Genomic DNA, 17378 nt, shown 5'->3' with positions numbered 1-17378 from the left:
TCCCTTCCTCCTTCTCCCTGTGCCCCCTTATAACAGTATTATTTTGGCATTGATAATATTTGTTTATATGATTGCTAATATTGTTGTCATTTCCGGTAAAATAATCCAGGACAACTTCTGCCTTTCAGGTTTCTCCTTATGAGGATGAACCTTGCCATCCCTGTGACTGTGACCCTGTGGGGTCCCTCAGTGCCATCTGTGTTAAGGATGATCTCCATTCTGACTTAAATAAGGGTAAATGCTTGATTCATTTTTTTGTGCTTACAATTGCTTTTTTTGTTTTTGTTTTTTTTTTTTTTTTTGGTGGAAGATTGTACCTGTTAGAACCATTATCACTGTGTTGGATGGTAGGATTCTTTATTAATTCTTTGGTTCACTAAATGTTTATAAAGCACCTACTATGTGTCAGGGAGTTTTCTAGATCTTTCTGATATATATTTGAATAGATGACCAAGGTCCCTCCTCAAAGGAAACACTAAACAAGTACATGGATACTATAATGCCAGGGAGAGTGCTGAGGACATAAAGCCAAACTGAGACTCATAATTGGTTGGAGAGCTAGTGTGGAGGTGACAGTGTTGGGGTGATGAAATGACATTTGAGCAAATAATTGAGCATTTGATGAAAAAATAAGTTAAAGCCATCTATTGAACACAGTAAATAGCAGTTGCTCTATTTAGCTCCTAGAAATGCTCAGAGGACTTCTGCATACATCATCTCACCAAGCAAGTAAATCCTCCAGTTAACTTTGTAAATGTCAGTGTTCTTTCCCTTTCAAAATTTGGTAAGTGGACTTGCAAATATCAGAGTCTCCTGAATAGGTTGCATCTGTTTGAAGACTTCTGTGACCCCATCAAATTCTCGGCCACTGGCAGTAAAAACAGCTGTTGACCAGCAGGCATGGAGGTGCAGCTGTGGGGCCTACCAGGAGTGTGCAGGGTAAATTGTGTGACCTACTGATTCTTATACCCTGATGGAAGGGTGATGATAGTGGCCCTGCAGGTGGGCCACTGATCTACTTATCTAGGTACATTTGCTTATTCTGGAATTTCATGTAAATGGAACACAATATGTAGGGTTTTTGTGTGATGGGCTTCTTTCACATAATATATTTTCAAGGGTTATCCGTGTTGTAACATACATCAATATTTCATTCCTTTTTATTGCTGAATAATATTCCATAGGATGAATATATCACATTATATCCACTTATCAACTGTTAAATATTTGAGTTATTCTTACTTTTGGCTATTATGAATAATGCTACGATGAGCATTCATGTATAAGGTTTTGGGGGGAATGTTTGAGTGTTTACTTAGGAGTGGAATGGCCATATCATAGGGTAACTCTGTGTATAACATTTTGAAGAAGTATTAAAGTGTGTTTCAAAGTTGTTGTACTATTTTACATTGACTCCAGTCTCTGTGAGTTTCCCCTCTGTTTTCTTTATTTAAAACAGGAGTTGGCAAACTATGGCCCAAGGTCTAAATCTGCACGCTGCCTGTTTTTAAGAATAATCTTTATTAGAATAGAATGGCAGCCATTGGCTCATACATTGTCTGTGACTGTGGTCCAGCAGTAATGGCCGAGTTGAGCAGTTCAACAGATTCCGTGGACAGAAAGCCTAAAATGTACATTCTCTGGCCCTTTACAGAAAAAGTTTGCCAACCCTAGCTTTAAACTTATTTCCGTGTGTTGCTTTCTCCCCAGGGAAGTGGCCTGGTCAATGTCCGTGTAAGGAAGGTTATGCAGGAGAAAAATGTGATCGCTGCCAGTTTGGCTACAAGGGTTACCCGAACTGTGTCCCCTGTGACTGCAATCTAGCTGGCAGTGTGAACGACGATCCGTGCACAGACCCGTGTCTTTGTAAGGTAAGCAAGGAGGTCAAAGTGGCCCTGGGTTTCTTCTGTGCTTCTCTGGAAAAGGAGCATCTTCCACTGGCTCACAGTTCTCAGACAGAGCAGTTCAATTTCAGCAGAAACTCTCATCCCTGCCCAGAAGCATGATATGTCACAGCAAGTTGGTTCTGTTGTGTCCTTGGACTTAGATGAATACTTGGATTCCATTTTTTTATTTTATTTTTCTGGGCAATGGCCATGTATTCCAGAGGCATTTTCTGTGACTTTCTAGGTGAAACCCAACACCGTGTCTCATTTATTTGGCCTTGACTGAATTCTTCCTTGACATTCTTTTCTAGCTTTCTATTTGGGGGAGAATCAGGTAAACACTAAGTTCCCACAAACTCTAATGAAATGAAGGTTTTTAATCTTGGATTTTTCTTTTAAAAAAAAAAGAACTGTATAATCATAACAAATACATTCATATGGTACCCATGAGGAGTTTTATTTGACCATACGATATTAATAGCAATTTCCCTGGAATTCTAAGGATTTCCTGTTGTACCTTTTGTGTTTATTCTCATGAAAGCACAGTCTCAGGCATATGTTATATATGATCAAAAATAATCTCGAGTATTTATGTGTGGTACCAACAGTTAGACAACCTTCCTTCGATTTTAAAATGTTCATATAAGCAGCAACAATGGAAGAGATAAAACAAAACAATTCATTTACATATGATGACTAAGCTTACATATTTATATATAATCCCCAGCCTTGTTCTTGGCTATGAAATTAAATAATAATTAATTCAAACTATTTTTGGGGGGAAATAACAACTTCATGAGACTTTTTAAAAAATAATATTTATTTACCTGCTTCTGTGGGCTACCAACCCTCCCTCCTTGTTAATATCCTGTCAATGTCATTTTCTTCTGTCTGGATTCATTGGCTTCACCTGGAAATTTTTTATTGTAACTTGCAGGAAAATGTCGAGGGGAAGAATTGTGACCGCTGCAAACCAGGCTTCTATAACTTGAAGGAAAGAAACCCCCAGGGCTGCTCTGAGTGCTTCTGCTTTGGTGTCTCCGATGTCTGCGACAGCCTTTCTTGGCCCATTGGTCAGGTGGGAGGCCTGGGGTATAAGCTGGATTTAATCAGTGGGTGGTCATGTGAGCTCCCTACCACTTTGTCAGCACGCTATGGGCTGATTTTCCCTGAAATAGCACTCTTGTGTGTTTGGAACCACACCATTAAGGGTCAAAAGGCAGTCGATTCCTGAAAGAGTCCCTAAATTTCCTGTGATTGTTTCCACACACATTTCCCTATCAACATAAGATATGTATTATAGAGTACACTCTGTTTCCATTTCTTCCATGGGGAATACATCAAGTGGGGAGGTCAGATCTCACTCCATGTTTTAGTCAGCTTTTTCATGGCTGTGACTAAAAGATCTGACCAGAAAATCACAGAGGAGGAAAAGTTTATTTGAGGGCTTTTGGTTTCAGAGGTCTTAGTTCATAGAAGACCAGCTCCATTCCTTGGGGCTTGAGGTGAGGCAGAACATCATGGCAGAAGAGTGTGGCAGAGGGAAGCAGCTCATTTGATGATCAGGAAGCAGAGACAAATCTCCACTCACCAGATACAAATATATACCCCCAAACCACACCCACAATGCCCCACCTCCTCCAGCCTCACCCCACCTGCCTCCGGTTACTACTCAGTTAATGCCATGAGGGATTAATTCACTGATAAGTTTAAGGCTCTTGCAACCTAATCTTTTCCCCTCTGAACCCTCTCTCTTTGTCTCACATGTGAGCTTTTGGGAGACACTTCACATCCAAATCAAATGCCCCCGCTGGCACATCTAGGGTCATGAGAATTTTACAATTCAAAGAAGCTAGGGGCGGGAAGCACTCCAGTGGATGGGTGGGAGCAACAACAGGTGGCCCAGGCTTTATTAGGTGTGTTAGCTTTTTGTTGCTGTGACCAAAACACCTGACAAGAACAACTTAGAGGAGAATGGCTCATGGTTTCAGAGGATACTGCCATGGTCAGCCGGCTCTAAGGCAGAAGCATGGTGGGAAGGCATGGCTGAAGAAGGCTGCTCTGTTCATTGCAGTCAGGTAGTAGAGAAGGGGTGAGAGGAGCCAGGGATGAAATATAGTCCCCAAGGGTACACCCCCAGTGACCTGCTTCCTCCAGTGATGTCCACCTGCCTACAGTTACTATCCAGGAGTCCATTTAGATTATTAATCCACTAAGTGGATTAATCCACTGATAAGGTTGCAGCCCTTCTGATCAAATCATTGCCTAAAAGCCCCACCTCTGAACCTTGCTGCATTAGGAATCATGCTTTCAACACATGAGCCTTTGAGGGGATATTCCAGATCTAAACCATAACTCAAGGGCAGGCAGTCTGTTTTGAGAAGGGGGAAATTCTGGGGGGATGAGTTTGAGGCAAGTGTCAAATGGTGACTAGGGAGGGAGATGGTGTAATGACTAGAGATTGAAGAAGAGATGCTGGGCATAGGGCTTATCAACTCATAACTGTGGCCACCATGCTGGGGGAAAATTTATGTAGGTGATAAATTGAGAGTATATAATCTATAGTGTGTATATATATATATATATATATATATATATATATATAAAATACACACACACACATATGGTTAGCATTTGGGTGAAAAGCAGAGGACAATAAAGAAGGGGGAGTCAGAGTTAGCAAAAGACATTAATCCTTGCATTTCCAGGTCAAGTAGCCCTTATCTGAAATGTCGGGGAGCAGGATTGTTTTGGAATTTGGATTTCATATTTTTTCAGATTTTGGAATATTTGTACGCACATAACAAGATATCTTGCAGATGGGATCCAAGTCTAAACATGACATTCCTTTATGTTTCATATACACCTTATGCACATTACCTTCAGGCAATTTTACAATATATTTAGTGCACCTGCAATTTGACTGTGACCCACTGCATGAGATCAGTGGCATCATGTAGTTGCTCATGAAGTTTTGGATTTGGTAGCAGAATTTCAGAATTCTGGATTAGGAATGCTCAACCTCTATTCTTTATAGTTTTTTTAAAAATCTAAAATATATGTTCATGGCCTCTATGGCTTTACTCCTTTACTTATAATTTATCTGGATTACTGGTGCGTTATGACTTGTTCTCAGGTTGTCTTAGTCCTTTGACAAGTGGAAATACCACATGTTCTGTGGTCCATTTGTAGCAGTTGTGTTAACTTCACCCCTAACTAAACTTTCTGGGTTTGTCTCTTCATTGTGAAAATATTTACGCTAGATTGCATGAGATATAAAGTTCATTCTATATCATATTCCAAAATTATTTTTCTTTCTTTTTTTTTCCCCTAGGTGAATGATATGTCCGGGTGGCTGGTCACCGACTTGGTCAGTCCAAATAAGATCCATTCTCAGCAAGAGGCGCTGGGTGGGCGCCATCAGATCAGCATCAACAACACCCTGGTCATGCAGAGACTGACTTCTAAGTACTACTGGTCGGCCCCTGAGGCCTACCTTGGAAATAAGGTATGTGTGCTTAGATGAAGATCTCAGACGCCATTAAGAAAAGACTTTTGGTTTTCATTATAAGTAATTTTGTTGGTGAGTTGAACTTTGAAAAGGCATTTCACAGCCTTTAATTTACATTGGATACACAAGATTTTTTGATCCTTTTGACTTTTTAGTCACATCGTTCCAATAAGAGTGTCTGGTTTTCTTGGTGCAGTTCCTAAGCAGTCTGTCTGTTGTTGATGACGAATCTTCTACTTTCCACCTCTGGGTCCCCATCACTTGGGCTTTTCGAAATGCTGATCACATTCCCACTTTCTTCAGTGAGCAGTGAACCCAGATTAATGCCCCATGGCTTCCTGGAGGGCCTAGCTTAGTGGAGGGCCTGGTGCATGGGAAACACTCAAGGAAGTTTCCCGCAGTGAGACTTTGGCTCTGCTTCCTCTGTTTAGGTACCAGGACAGGCTGTTGCTCATGTAAAGTGCATAGATAGGAACAGACAGAATACTTTCTGTTTTAATTTTAAGTAAGTGTAAAATGATCTACAGTGTTAGAAGTTTGTTTCTAAGATTGAGCCTCCCTTCAATGACCTGTTCCCAGTCTCTCCAATTGATCATGCCCTTTCTCTCAAGAGCCTGATTGTTTGGAAAATACATTTGAAGGAGTGTATTTGAGCACCTATAGTTCCTTGCTCACTTGGGGATTGGGTTCATTTTAGGGTATCCTTTTATAGTAGCGTAATCTCATAGCTTAGGGAGTTTCTAGTTAATTTGATGATTAAATTTCCTAACTTAGTTTAAAGGGGTATTTTTGAAGATGATTATTTTTGCCATCCAATTATGACTGTAGAATATGTCTTCTATTTTTAATAGGATCTTATCACCAAAATTCACTGAAATTTTTTCTTTTGAAATCACTTGTCCAATTTTATGATTGCAAAATTGGATTCCGAACATTCTTTTGTTGCGACACATCCATCAGGAAGAAAATTCTACATTAAAGGAGATCTGATGAGGAAGAAATACTTGTAGTCTTTCTTTGAAGTAGAAGATCCAACATGTTATTTGCTGAAGCAGGACAATGAAAAAAAATTGTCAGGGGTCAAACTTCCTACTCTCTATATTATTTAAGTAAAATAAATGTCTATTGGGTGATTAACAGGATTATATGGACCTCAGAGTCTCTTAGTAGTACATTTTTGTTTTGGAATTCAGCAATATCCTCCAGTCTTGGTAATATCAATCAAAATATTCATTGAGTATGTTTACACTGCCTTTAATGTGAATTTGCTTACATATGATGGCCACTGGAATGCCTTGCAGTCTAGTTCTTTCCAGATGGATCCTAGCTACCACTTCTTCCTCCTTGGGGCTGTGGTTGATTCTCTTTGATGTTCACGCTCATTTGACCATTCCAGCTGACCTCTTTTGGTGGGTTCCTGAAATACACAGTGTCATACGATATTCCAGTGGAGACAGTGGACAGTGACCTCATGTCTCATGCGGATATCATCATCAAGGTGAGACTGTTTTGTTTTGCTTTTGCATACAGCTTAGGAATTAGTGGGGTGATCGTTGGCTGACTGAAAATGGCTAGGCCAAGTGGTTCCTGTTGGGAGACTGTGGCGGGGTGACTTGTCTACACACTGCCCAGATTGTGCCTGTGATAATCTAACTGGAGGCCCTGTCTGAGGTTCTTTGCATACCCATCCTTTCATGTTTAAAAAGGAGATGTACTGGGCCTGATGGCACTTGCCTACTACTCGGAAAGTTGAGGCCTGAGGATTCCAAGTTTGAGGCCAGCCTTGGCAAATTAGTTAACACTTTGTCTCAAATAAAAGAGTGCCTCTTTGCGGTTCAATCCCTATCCCTGCAACCAACCAATCAATCAATCAAGTAAAGATGAGCATTTTCTCTGACCTTGAAACTAGCCAGCCTTTTAAGGACTTTTTCTTTCCCTCCTGCCACTTTGCCTCTTCATAGGAACCTATTAGTCAATGCCTGGCAATGTGGGGACAAGAGACACACTGCCAGGTCCCCTCTCTCTCTCCCTGTATATCCTCATTCCTTACAAAAAGACCTAGTTTGGCTTTGCTCCAGGGTCGCTGGTATATTTGGGTTCTTGTTTCCAGTGTCCTTTGATCTTGAGTGACCTTTATCTCCATGTCCATCCGGAACAATTGGAAACTGGAAGGTAAATCACTGTTGTTTAAGGCAATTTTATGAGGAGTTGGAGGTATATTTACTGTACATACTGTTTTCAACTTCTATTGTTTAAAGATTAGGAGTATCAGATGCAGGCTGCTTTGATGAAAACTGTGGGCAGATGCATGACCTTGTTTCTTTTCCAAGATACCAACAAAGCACATGGTCTTTAGGTTTATCATTGGAATCCCTCTGAAAGAAATCCAGTTCAACACTTTTTCTCCAATAATTCTGGACTGAGAGTTATACGCACCATCATGTTGTTTGCCACAAGAACCTAAGCCCAAATGAAATCCATATTGTTGGGTGCAAAATTTGATTTTATTTCTTGATTCTTAAATTGAATGATAAATATCTTTCCTTTTCTTTTTTAAAATGCTAGGGAAATGGAATCACTTTAAGCACACAGGCTGAGGGCCTACCACTGCAACCCTATGAAGAGTACTTCAATGTGGTTAGACTTGTGCCTGAGAATTTCCGAGACTTCCATAAGAAAAAACAGATCGATCGTGACCAGCTAATGACCGTCCTGGCCAACATGACTCATCTCCTGATCAGAGCCAACTACAATTCTGCAAAAATGGCTCTTTACAGGTATATATTGAAATGAGAGGAAAGACTTACAGAAGAGATAGCTCTAGCTTATCTTTATTTAATACTGTGTATTTCAAACTTAATATAGTTTACATTGCTTTTATTAAAAGAACTAGCTATAATAATTAAAATATATTTGTAATAATAATATATATATTTGTAATAATATATTACTTATATAATAATTAAATTATTTTTATAAATGTAATTTATTGAAGATGTAAGACTAGTTATTCATGACAAAAGTTATCTACTAGGAAACAAATTTGACTTTAAGTTCAGTAATTTGCAAAGTGTTTCCAAAAATTACTAATAGAGTTATCATTGTCCCAGACCTTGTTGCTTCTGGTTCTCTCTCTCCTGATGTTAATGATCTTAGTTTTGCAGTTATTTGTGCTAACAGTCATTTTATTACTTTGTGGAAGTCAGTTTCTGGCAATGCCTCATCAAACATAATAGTCAATGCTGCAAATGTAAGTGTAGTAGAGCTCATTGGAGTATAATCTCTGTGTTCATGATCAGATGGATGAGTAGATGATTTTTTGTCAAGTACAACATCATTTCTTCCCCACAGTGTTCTATGGGCAATTGCATATCTTTGCAACCAGTATTGGAGACATATCCAGGGAATAATGACAGCTTCCAGAGAGTATATTATTGAAAGAATCTTTAGTTACTTACAAAATCACATGACCATTCTGTTTGAATTAAATCTTTTAGGGACTCATCTTCATTGAGGTGTAAGATGTCATTTGCAAGCATGTGAATCCTATAGCGACCTCTTTGTGTTTGTAGGTTGGATTCTGTCTCTCTGGACACAGCAAGCCCTAATGCTATAGACCTGGCAGTAGCCACTGATGTGGAGCACTGTGAATGCCCGCCAGGCTACACAGGGACGTCCTGCGAGGTACCGCTCACCTCTCTTCCTGTTTTCTACTTTTTTGTTTTTTTTTTCTAAGGGAAAAATAGTGCACTGAAGTTAATCTAATAATGCAAGTTTGAGTTTTAACTTTGGAAACCCAATGTTTGGTTCAGAGTTGATTGATTGTAGGAATGGTGGAAGTCAAGTGGTTTAAAGAAATCCATTACTCTGCTAGGGGTGGGCTCTGGGACTCCTGGAAATGCCTGACTTCATGCAGCTCTCTTGCCTTAGTAGGAAGTTTGTACTACCTATGCCAGATTTTATATTTCTAAGGAGGACTGAACTTGATCATTTGAATATTTATAATCACCTGTGCAAGACCAGGAAGGCTTTAGACAAGGTGGACCCATTTTGAGACCTTTGATGGTCCCTAACTATTTTACTTTAGTGGGCTTCACCTCACATATGAAGTGTGCAGGTTCTATATCTGTGAATTGAATCAATCAGGGATTGCATTATACTCCAAGGAAGAAAATATTTCATCTGTACCAAAGTCTGTACAAATGTTTTTCTTGTCATTATTCCCTAAATAATACAACTATTTATACCATTCACATTGTAAAGGATATTACAAATAATCTAGAGATTTAAAGTACACAGGAGCTGGGTGCAGCGACACATACTTGTAAGCCCAGGAGCTTGGGAGACTGAGGCAGGAGTATTGCAAGTTCAAGGCCAGCTTTAGCCTTAGCGAAGCCGTAAGCAATTAAGTAAGATCCTGTCTCTAAATATACATATGGGTTGGGGATGTGGCTCAGTGGTTAAGTGCCCCTGGGTTCAATCCTAGTACCAAAAGAATTTTTAAAAAATAAGTATAAATGAGTAAATTATACAAGAGGATATGCATAGATTGTATGCAAATATTATGCCATTTTATAAAAGGGACTTTAATATGCAAAGATCTTGGCATCTGTGGGGATTTTGGAGCAAATCCTCATGAATACCAAAGATAACTGTATATGAAAATACATTTGCAATCAGAAATAAAAGTATTAAAATTACTTGGATCCAAGTATTTACAACAACTCTCTCAGACTGAGAACTTCCTGCATACTGGCAGTGTGCTAAGCTCTTTCCATGTGTTATCTATCTGAATCCTGACAGCACCCATGTGTGATAGAGACTTCAGATATTTTCTTTTCCAAACTGAGGCACAGTAACATTCAGTAACTTGACCATGGCCACACAACTAGGAATGATCATATTTGGATTTGAGCTTCATCTACACTGTTCACCACCACTGTATAATCCTGCTTTCAGTCATGTTCATGACTGACAATTATGAACAATTGTGCTTGGCTTGATTTATTGGCAATCATATTTACAAAGTGAGAATATTTAATTTATAATTAATCTCTATCAGTCACAAACTTTGTAGTTAATAAAGTTAGCCTAATGTCTCATGATGTAGATATTTAATTAAATAGTCCTATTTTAAATATTTTGCAGGGGTTTTTTGTTTGTTTGTGAAACCAAATTAATAGGATTATTTTTTTTAGGTTTGAAGCATGGGTTTTTAAGCCCAGCAATTATTTCCAGTTCCCAAGCATTGTGTGCATAATATTTAATGGATACATGATCCTAACTAAGACCACCTGAGTCTATGGGCTGTGAAGTAGGAGAGCAAGGTCAGGCTATGGAGCAGGGAAACCCTGAAAGTAGAAGCCAGACCAGCTGAAGCAGGAGGGGGCAGCAGAGAGAAGCTTTATTTGTATAGTGGTGACTCTGTGTCTGAGAGTAGTTCTAGGAACTCCCCAGATCTCAAAATCTGCAGATGCTCAAGTCCATTCTATAAAATGGTATAGTTTGCAAATAACTTAGGCACACCCTCCTGCATACTTTGTCACCTCTAGATCTCTTATATTACCCAACACAATGTAAATGGTATATAAATAGTTGCTATACTACATTGTTTAGGGGATAATGACAAGAAAAAAAAAATGTCTGAACAGGTTCAGTACAAATGCATGTCTCCATTCCTTGGTTGGTTGAATTTGTGGATGTGGACCCTAAGGATATGGAGGGCCAACTTACACATTTGCGGGCTTTTTGTTAAGTAGAACTTATTCTTTAATCTAACTGTTACTTGGAAGCTGCTTGGGCTAGGGATATAGCTCAGCTAGCTGGGTACAGTGGTGCATGCCTGTAATCCCAGAGGCTCCAGAGGCTGAGGCAGGAGGATCACAAGTTCAAAGCCAGCCTCAGCAAAAGCAAGGCACTAAGCAACTTAGTGAGACCCTATCTCCAAATAAAATACAAAATAGAGCTGGGGATATGGCCCTGTGGTCAATGTTCCTGAGTTCAATCCCTGCTACCAAAAAATAAAAGTAAAAAGAATCAGGCAGCTGTTGGTAGGGGATAGAATTCTCTAGAGCACTGTAAGCTCCCATGCAGACCTCTGGGGCAGTGCCCACTCAATGTCCACCTGCTCATGAGCCCCCTCTCTGTGAGGGGCACACAGTTGAGTGGAGGTGTTAGGGGACTTTCACAATGCCTCGTGTCTTTACAGATTTTTTTTTTCTTTTTAGTACCAGTGATTGAACTCAGGGGCACTCAACCAGATTACTTTTATAATTAAAAAAAAAAAAACTCCAAATTTTTCTTAACAAAATAAAAACTAATCCCAACTCTCCTTCCATTCACCCCATAGGAGGATGCTGATTTCTAAATTCATCATTCCCAAGTCTGCCCTCTAAAGGCATTTGTATCTGCTACAGCCCTTGGCAGTTGGCTGGGGACATGGCCAAGGAAGTGGCCTCACCTGGCTTTGAGTCACTCCACCTGCGCACTGGGCACTATGCAAGTGTCTGTGTCCCATGCTCTGCATCTGTAGAGCCGAGATGCAGTCTCTCAGGGTTGTGATGAGTTAAATGAATTATTGTATGTGGGTGTTCACTTACTCAGGTTGCCTCTCCAGGTTTAGCTCATGTAAAGAACACCTGTAATATTTACTCAATTAAACTGCTGCTGTGTGACCCAGACCTGCCCTTGAACATATGCATTGTATGATGGTAACCTTGAATGAATTATAAGACTAGGGGGAAAAAATAAAGTTGAGAGGAAAAAAATCTTCTTGATGGAAATGCTGGCTAGACAATGCTACATCATTTGTAGTTAAAGAATACTGCAAAGGCCAGGCACAACAGTGCACACCTGTAATCCCAGCAACTCAAGAGGCTGAGGCAGGGAGATTGCAAGTTCAAAGCCAGCTTTAGCAACTTAATGAGGCTCTAAGCAACTCAGAAAGATCCTGGCTCAAAAACAAATTAACTTTAAAAAAAAAACAAACAAACAAACAAAAAAGTGTACTGTATGCATGCCTGGAATGCCATAAAGTTGTATGTTGACCCATGACATAGCCAATAAGTTTTTGTGAGCATGTTTTCACCTTTAAAATGAAACAAGGAACTAGAGTATAGTGCCTAAAAGTGGCCCAATTTGGTAAGTTTACTGAAAATTTCTGAATCGCACAATTAAAATGGGTAGATTTTTGTGGCATGTCAATGATATCTCAAAGAAGATGTTTTAAAAGTAGAAAAAAAAATGTTTCTGTGCACATGGAAAACTGAGCCGCTGATTTTTCCACTACGTGGGAAAGCAGATGATTCCTATAATGTGCAAAGCTGCATTCATGGACACAGGTGCCACCCTTCTTTTGCAGTCCTGCCTCTCTGGCTATTATCGAGTTGATGGAATACTCTTTGGAGGAATCTGTCAGCCCTGTGAATGCCACGGCCACGCGTCGGAGTGTGATGTTCATGGAGTTTGCTTTGTGAGTTTATTTCTGAAACCTCTTACCTGACCCAGAACTTTGTGTTGTGTAGTGATTTTTAAAAATGCTTCCTTTACAGAATTGCCCAGATGCCAAAGGAAATTTGCAGATTTAAATTCATGTCTCAAAACATTTCCTACCTTTTTTTAACCTTAAAAAAACAAAAAAAAGTTACTTCAGTGAACAGGTTGAACATCCTTGTTCTAAAAATTTGAGCATTAGGAAATGCTCCAAAAATCTGAAACTTTTTGAGCAATGACATAAAGCCTCAAGTGGGAACTTCCACAACTGACCTATTTAAGGTATCAGTCAAAATGCAGGCACACTAAAATTATCACATAGCATTACCTTCAGGCTGTGTGTTTAAGGTGTCTATGAAACTTGAATTAATTTCCTGTTTGGATTTGGATCCTATCCTCAAGACCCCCCATTGTATATATGCAAATATTCCAAAATTCAAACCGCTTTTGGTCCCAAGGAATACTTAACCTGCATTGAAAAAGGAATATGAAATATCTTTCCCTTTTTAGTATTAGAACAATGAAAAGTCATTACTTAGTAAAATTATAAAGCAATATAAAAATGGTCCACTGTTTAACTACAAAGGATTCGTATTTCAAACAGAAGTGCTAGTATTTTTAACATTACGTCACATAGTAGACTACAAGAGGAATAATAAAACTTCTAATAATCACACCCATTTGTGCAATATATAATGCTTTACAATTACTTTGAATAAACTCTTCAAACAAGTATCTCTTTCATAAGCACTGTGAGTTGAAACAGGGCTTACCAAATATGTAGTTAATCTTGAGAATGAACTTTTAGGGCAGATACAGGGTGAGACTTGCTTCTTAGCTTTAGTGAGGAATTCTTTTAGTTCCTTCTGCCTTGAAGCCAGGCCACCCTCTGGGTTCTAATGGACTCACTCCTCAGAGATGGAGTGATTGTGCGGGCCCACAGACTCTGCCCTATTCACGAGGCAGGAAACTCACGCTCTTTCGGGAAGAGATTGATGGAGTCCCAGCGCTAGGGAAAATTAATTACCAGAGCCCTAGAGAAGAGCTGAAGCCCTGGTGCCCTGGATTGCTTATTCTCTCTCGAGACTCATTTTTCTGTCTTCTGTAAAGAAAGCCCCCATATTGCTCTGTGTTCTTTTATCCACATGGAATAAGGCATCTGTAGGAATTACTTGAAGTGTGGCTTGCAGGCAGACTCCATCCCTCTAGGATGGTTCCTCAGGTGCACCAATTTTAGCAACTTGGGGAATGTTTGTGTTTTTTACTTCTCTACCTTTGCCTTTGGGTTTGCAAGGCCAGCTTCTCAAGCCTCCCGCCAGTGATTCCCGATGGTCATCAAGTCATGGAGGTACAGAAAGTCACTTTAGGTACAGCTAGTAAAGTGTATCTTTCTCATGCTTTTGTAAATATGTTTCTAGAACTACATGTTAAATATATTAAATATGTACTAAATATACTCACTTTAAGTGAACAGTATATATTTAATATGTTTAATAGTAACTGCCCTTCAAGTTCTTCTTAGGATAAACATAATGATGATTTTTAGAGTTTTAAGCATTTTGGAGGGAACAGTTTTAGATTTAGAGAAGAGCTGCAGGCATAAAATAGAATTCCCGGATGTCCTTTTCCCAACATCCCCTAGTGCAAACATCTTGTATAACCAGAGTAGTTATCAAAGCTGAGACCTTCACATGGGCACCATATGGTCAGCTAAACCACACACAGCCTTCCTTCTTCACCACTGTTCCCAGTCCTCTCCTTTTCCTTTCTAGGAGCAAATCTAGGTCCCCACATGGCACTTTGTGTCTTTGTCTCCTTAGCCTCCTCTGTCTGGGCAGCTCCTCAGTGTTGTCTTTGTGACTCTGGTAACTTGAAGTGTGGTGGAGTGGGGTGGACATTCTGTGGAATGGCCTCAACTAGGGCTTGCCTCTTGCTCTGCATTTTGGTCAGCTCTTTTTGTTGTTGTTGCTGTGACCGAAAGACAAGACAAGAACGAATACAGGAAGAAATGTTTATGTGGGGGCTCATGGTTTCAGAGGTCTCTGTCCATAGATAATGGGCTCCATTTACTCTGGGCAAGAGGTGAGGCAGAACATCAAGGCAGAAGAGTATGGAGGAGGAAGGCAGCTCAGTAGACGGAACAGACAAAATATAAGCAACTTCAAGGGCAAGCCCCAGCAACCTACCTCCTGGAACCACACCCCACCTGCCTACAGTTACCACCCAGTTAATCCCTACCGGGAATTAATGCAGTGATCAGGTTAAGGTTTTCATCACCCAGTCACTTCACCTCTAAACTTTCTCTCATTTTTGCACACATAGGCTTTGTGGGAACGCCTCATCTCTAATCTATAACACTTTGCTATGACTGGGTTGAGGTTTTACAGTTTTGACCAGGGGACATGGAGGTGATGTACCATGTCAGCCACAGGTACAGGGGGCTTCTTCTTGGGGCTGTTAGCTGTGTCCCCTCAGATAAAATGATATCTGCCAGGCTTTTCCACTCTTCAGTGGTAACTGAAAATTTACCACTTTTCCTTTTTAAACAATTAAATTTGATTTAATTTTTTTTGAGGAGGGGGGAGTGGTGAAATAAGAAAAAAAATAGGTGGGAAATTAAGAATTTATTGGTTTAATTTGATTTTGCTTTTTTTCCCCCCTCCCCCCATTCTGTTTCGAAAAGAACTACTTTCCCCAAAGAGAAAGAAGGCTCAATCTGGCCCTTTGATTAGGAGAGTTACAAGTATAAAACATTCAACAGACATATTAGAAATGAACATAAGCAAGCATTTTCAAAGGATTGCATTTATTTTTCATAATACCTTTAGCTTAACCAAATGGCCATTTATCAAAGCCCATTGCATTTTGAATAATTTTTTTTTTAATGATTGAAACTGAGGTCACGTGGGGAATGGGAGGAATAAATGGGCCTGTGATGTTGCAACATGGGCATCACCTGGGAGCTTGTTAAAATGCAGGATCTCATACCCTACCCCCACCTCTGAGCTCCTGAATCAGAGTCTACAGGTAACTCACGTGACTTCTTGTTCACATTTGAGTTTAGAAGCTCTGCTCTGGGATAATCCTAAATAAAACAGGGATAAAAGGATGTAATACCTGACATTTTTAGTACCAGTTTCAATTTGATATCTGGACATGCTTTTATACTCTCAAGAATTATATAAATATATGTACTTTATTTAAATTGCTGGATGGAAAATGACCAAAGTACCTAAAAAGGAGGAGCCATCAAGAAAAGAGGCATGCAAATGGGGGTCTTGGAGCCAAGTGCAGGCAGGCTGAGAAGTGACCGAGCAAGCACTAGCAGCTGTCAGTACAGAATGGGGATCTGGGGAGACCAAGTCAAGAAAGAGGAACCTGGGAAAACATGTGCAGAGGAGGGCTGAAATCCCTGTGAGCTGTGTGACTGCCTGGCCCATCTCTTTTTCTCTTGTCCTGTACACCTCCTGTCCCCAAGTGGAACATTCCACACCATGAAACAAACTTTCATGCTCAAAGTTATTGAAAAGATTTTATAAACTTACCTCTAAGCCATGTGTATATGAAACAAATCCGTTTTGTGTTTGGACTTGGATCCCATCCCAGAGATACCTCACTATGTTTATGCAAATGCATTATGTTTATGCAGACCCCAAATCCGAAAAAATTTAAAAAAAAATCCCAAACACTCTGGTCACAAGTATTTTTGGTAGTACCCCAACCTTTTATCATCTTTCTGCAGCCTGAGGAACTGTTTTTCTCATTTTTCTAATCAGGTGTGCTTGCTGACAATAATCTCTCTTGTTTGTCTGGAAAAGGCTTTTAAACATCTTTCAGTTTTGAAATTTGTTTTTGCAGATTTGTCTTTGGGTATTCTGAAGTTGTTCTGTTGGCTTTGGCCTGTCTTGTCTCAAATGAGAAGTTGCTGTTCATTCCTGTGTATGTCAGGCAGTGTGTTGTTCTGTCTTTGCTTTTTCCCCTGCCTACCTTTAAGATTTTCTCTTCTTCCCTGGTTTTGAACCATTTGACTGTGTGCTTCTAACCCTTTTTCTTCTTGGAGGTTGTTGAGCTTCTAGAATTTGTGGGTTTGTATTGTCAGATTTTGAAAAATTGAGACTTTTCTGCTCCCCCTGTCCTGCTCTCCCACTCATCATGTGCATGTCCCATTGCACATGATGTTGCTCCATGATGACTGAGGCTGGGTCCTTTCAGGTTATTTCCCACGGAGGGTTGGAGTTTCTAATGCTGTTCCTGTGCAGTTTCTAATCATTCAATCTTTCATTTTACAGACCCCAAATCCATTATGGTCTTTTCTCAGTTCAGAAAGTTCCATTAGGTCCTATTTTCTGTCTTGCCTTTCTTTCTTTCTGTGTTTGTTTCCCTTTAAATCTTTGAACATGTTATAACTTTAAAATTTTTTATCATAATATTATTACATATTTATGGCATACTTATGATAATTTGATACATGTAATAATGTTGATGAGCAA

General features: G+C 39.7%; 1 protein-coding gene across 1 annotated transcript in view; it reads left to right on the top strand.

Moving 5' to 3' along the window:
• Lama1 (laminin subunit alpha 1) overlaps nucleotides 1–17378 on the top strand; it is a 150274-nt gene that overhangs the window by 59656 nt on the left and 73240 nt on the right. Inside the window, exons 9-16 of the mRNA XM_078030367.1 lie at nucleotides 129–234; nucleotides 1711–1871; nucleotides 2824–2964; nucleotides 5221–5394; nucleotides 6794–6895; nucleotides 7963–8174; nucleotides 8970–9081; nucleotides 12758–12868. Coding sequence (XP_077886493.1) covers nucleotides 129–234; nucleotides 1711–1871; nucleotides 2824–2964; nucleotides 5221–5394; nucleotides 6794–6895; nucleotides 7963–8174; nucleotides 8970–9081; nucleotides 12758–12868 — 1119 coding nt within the window. The remainder of the gene's footprint in view (nucleotides 1–128; nucleotides 235–1710; nucleotides 1872–2823; nucleotides 2965–5220; nucleotides 5395–6793; nucleotides 6896–7962; nucleotides 8175–8969; nucleotides 9082–12757; nucleotides 12869–17378) is intronic.

The sequence above is a fragment of the Ictidomys tridecemlineatus genome, chromosome 13 (genome assembly GCF_052094955.1).
Source record: "Ictidomys tridecemlineatus isolate mIctTri1 chromosome 13, mIctTri1.hap1, whole genome shotgun sequence".
NCBI lineage: Eukaryota > Metazoa > Chordata > Mammalia > Rodentia > Sciuridae > Ictidomys > Ictidomys tridecemlineatus.
Note: the sequence above shows the minus strand (reverse complement) of the source record. Positions and strands in the feature narration are given on the sequence as shown.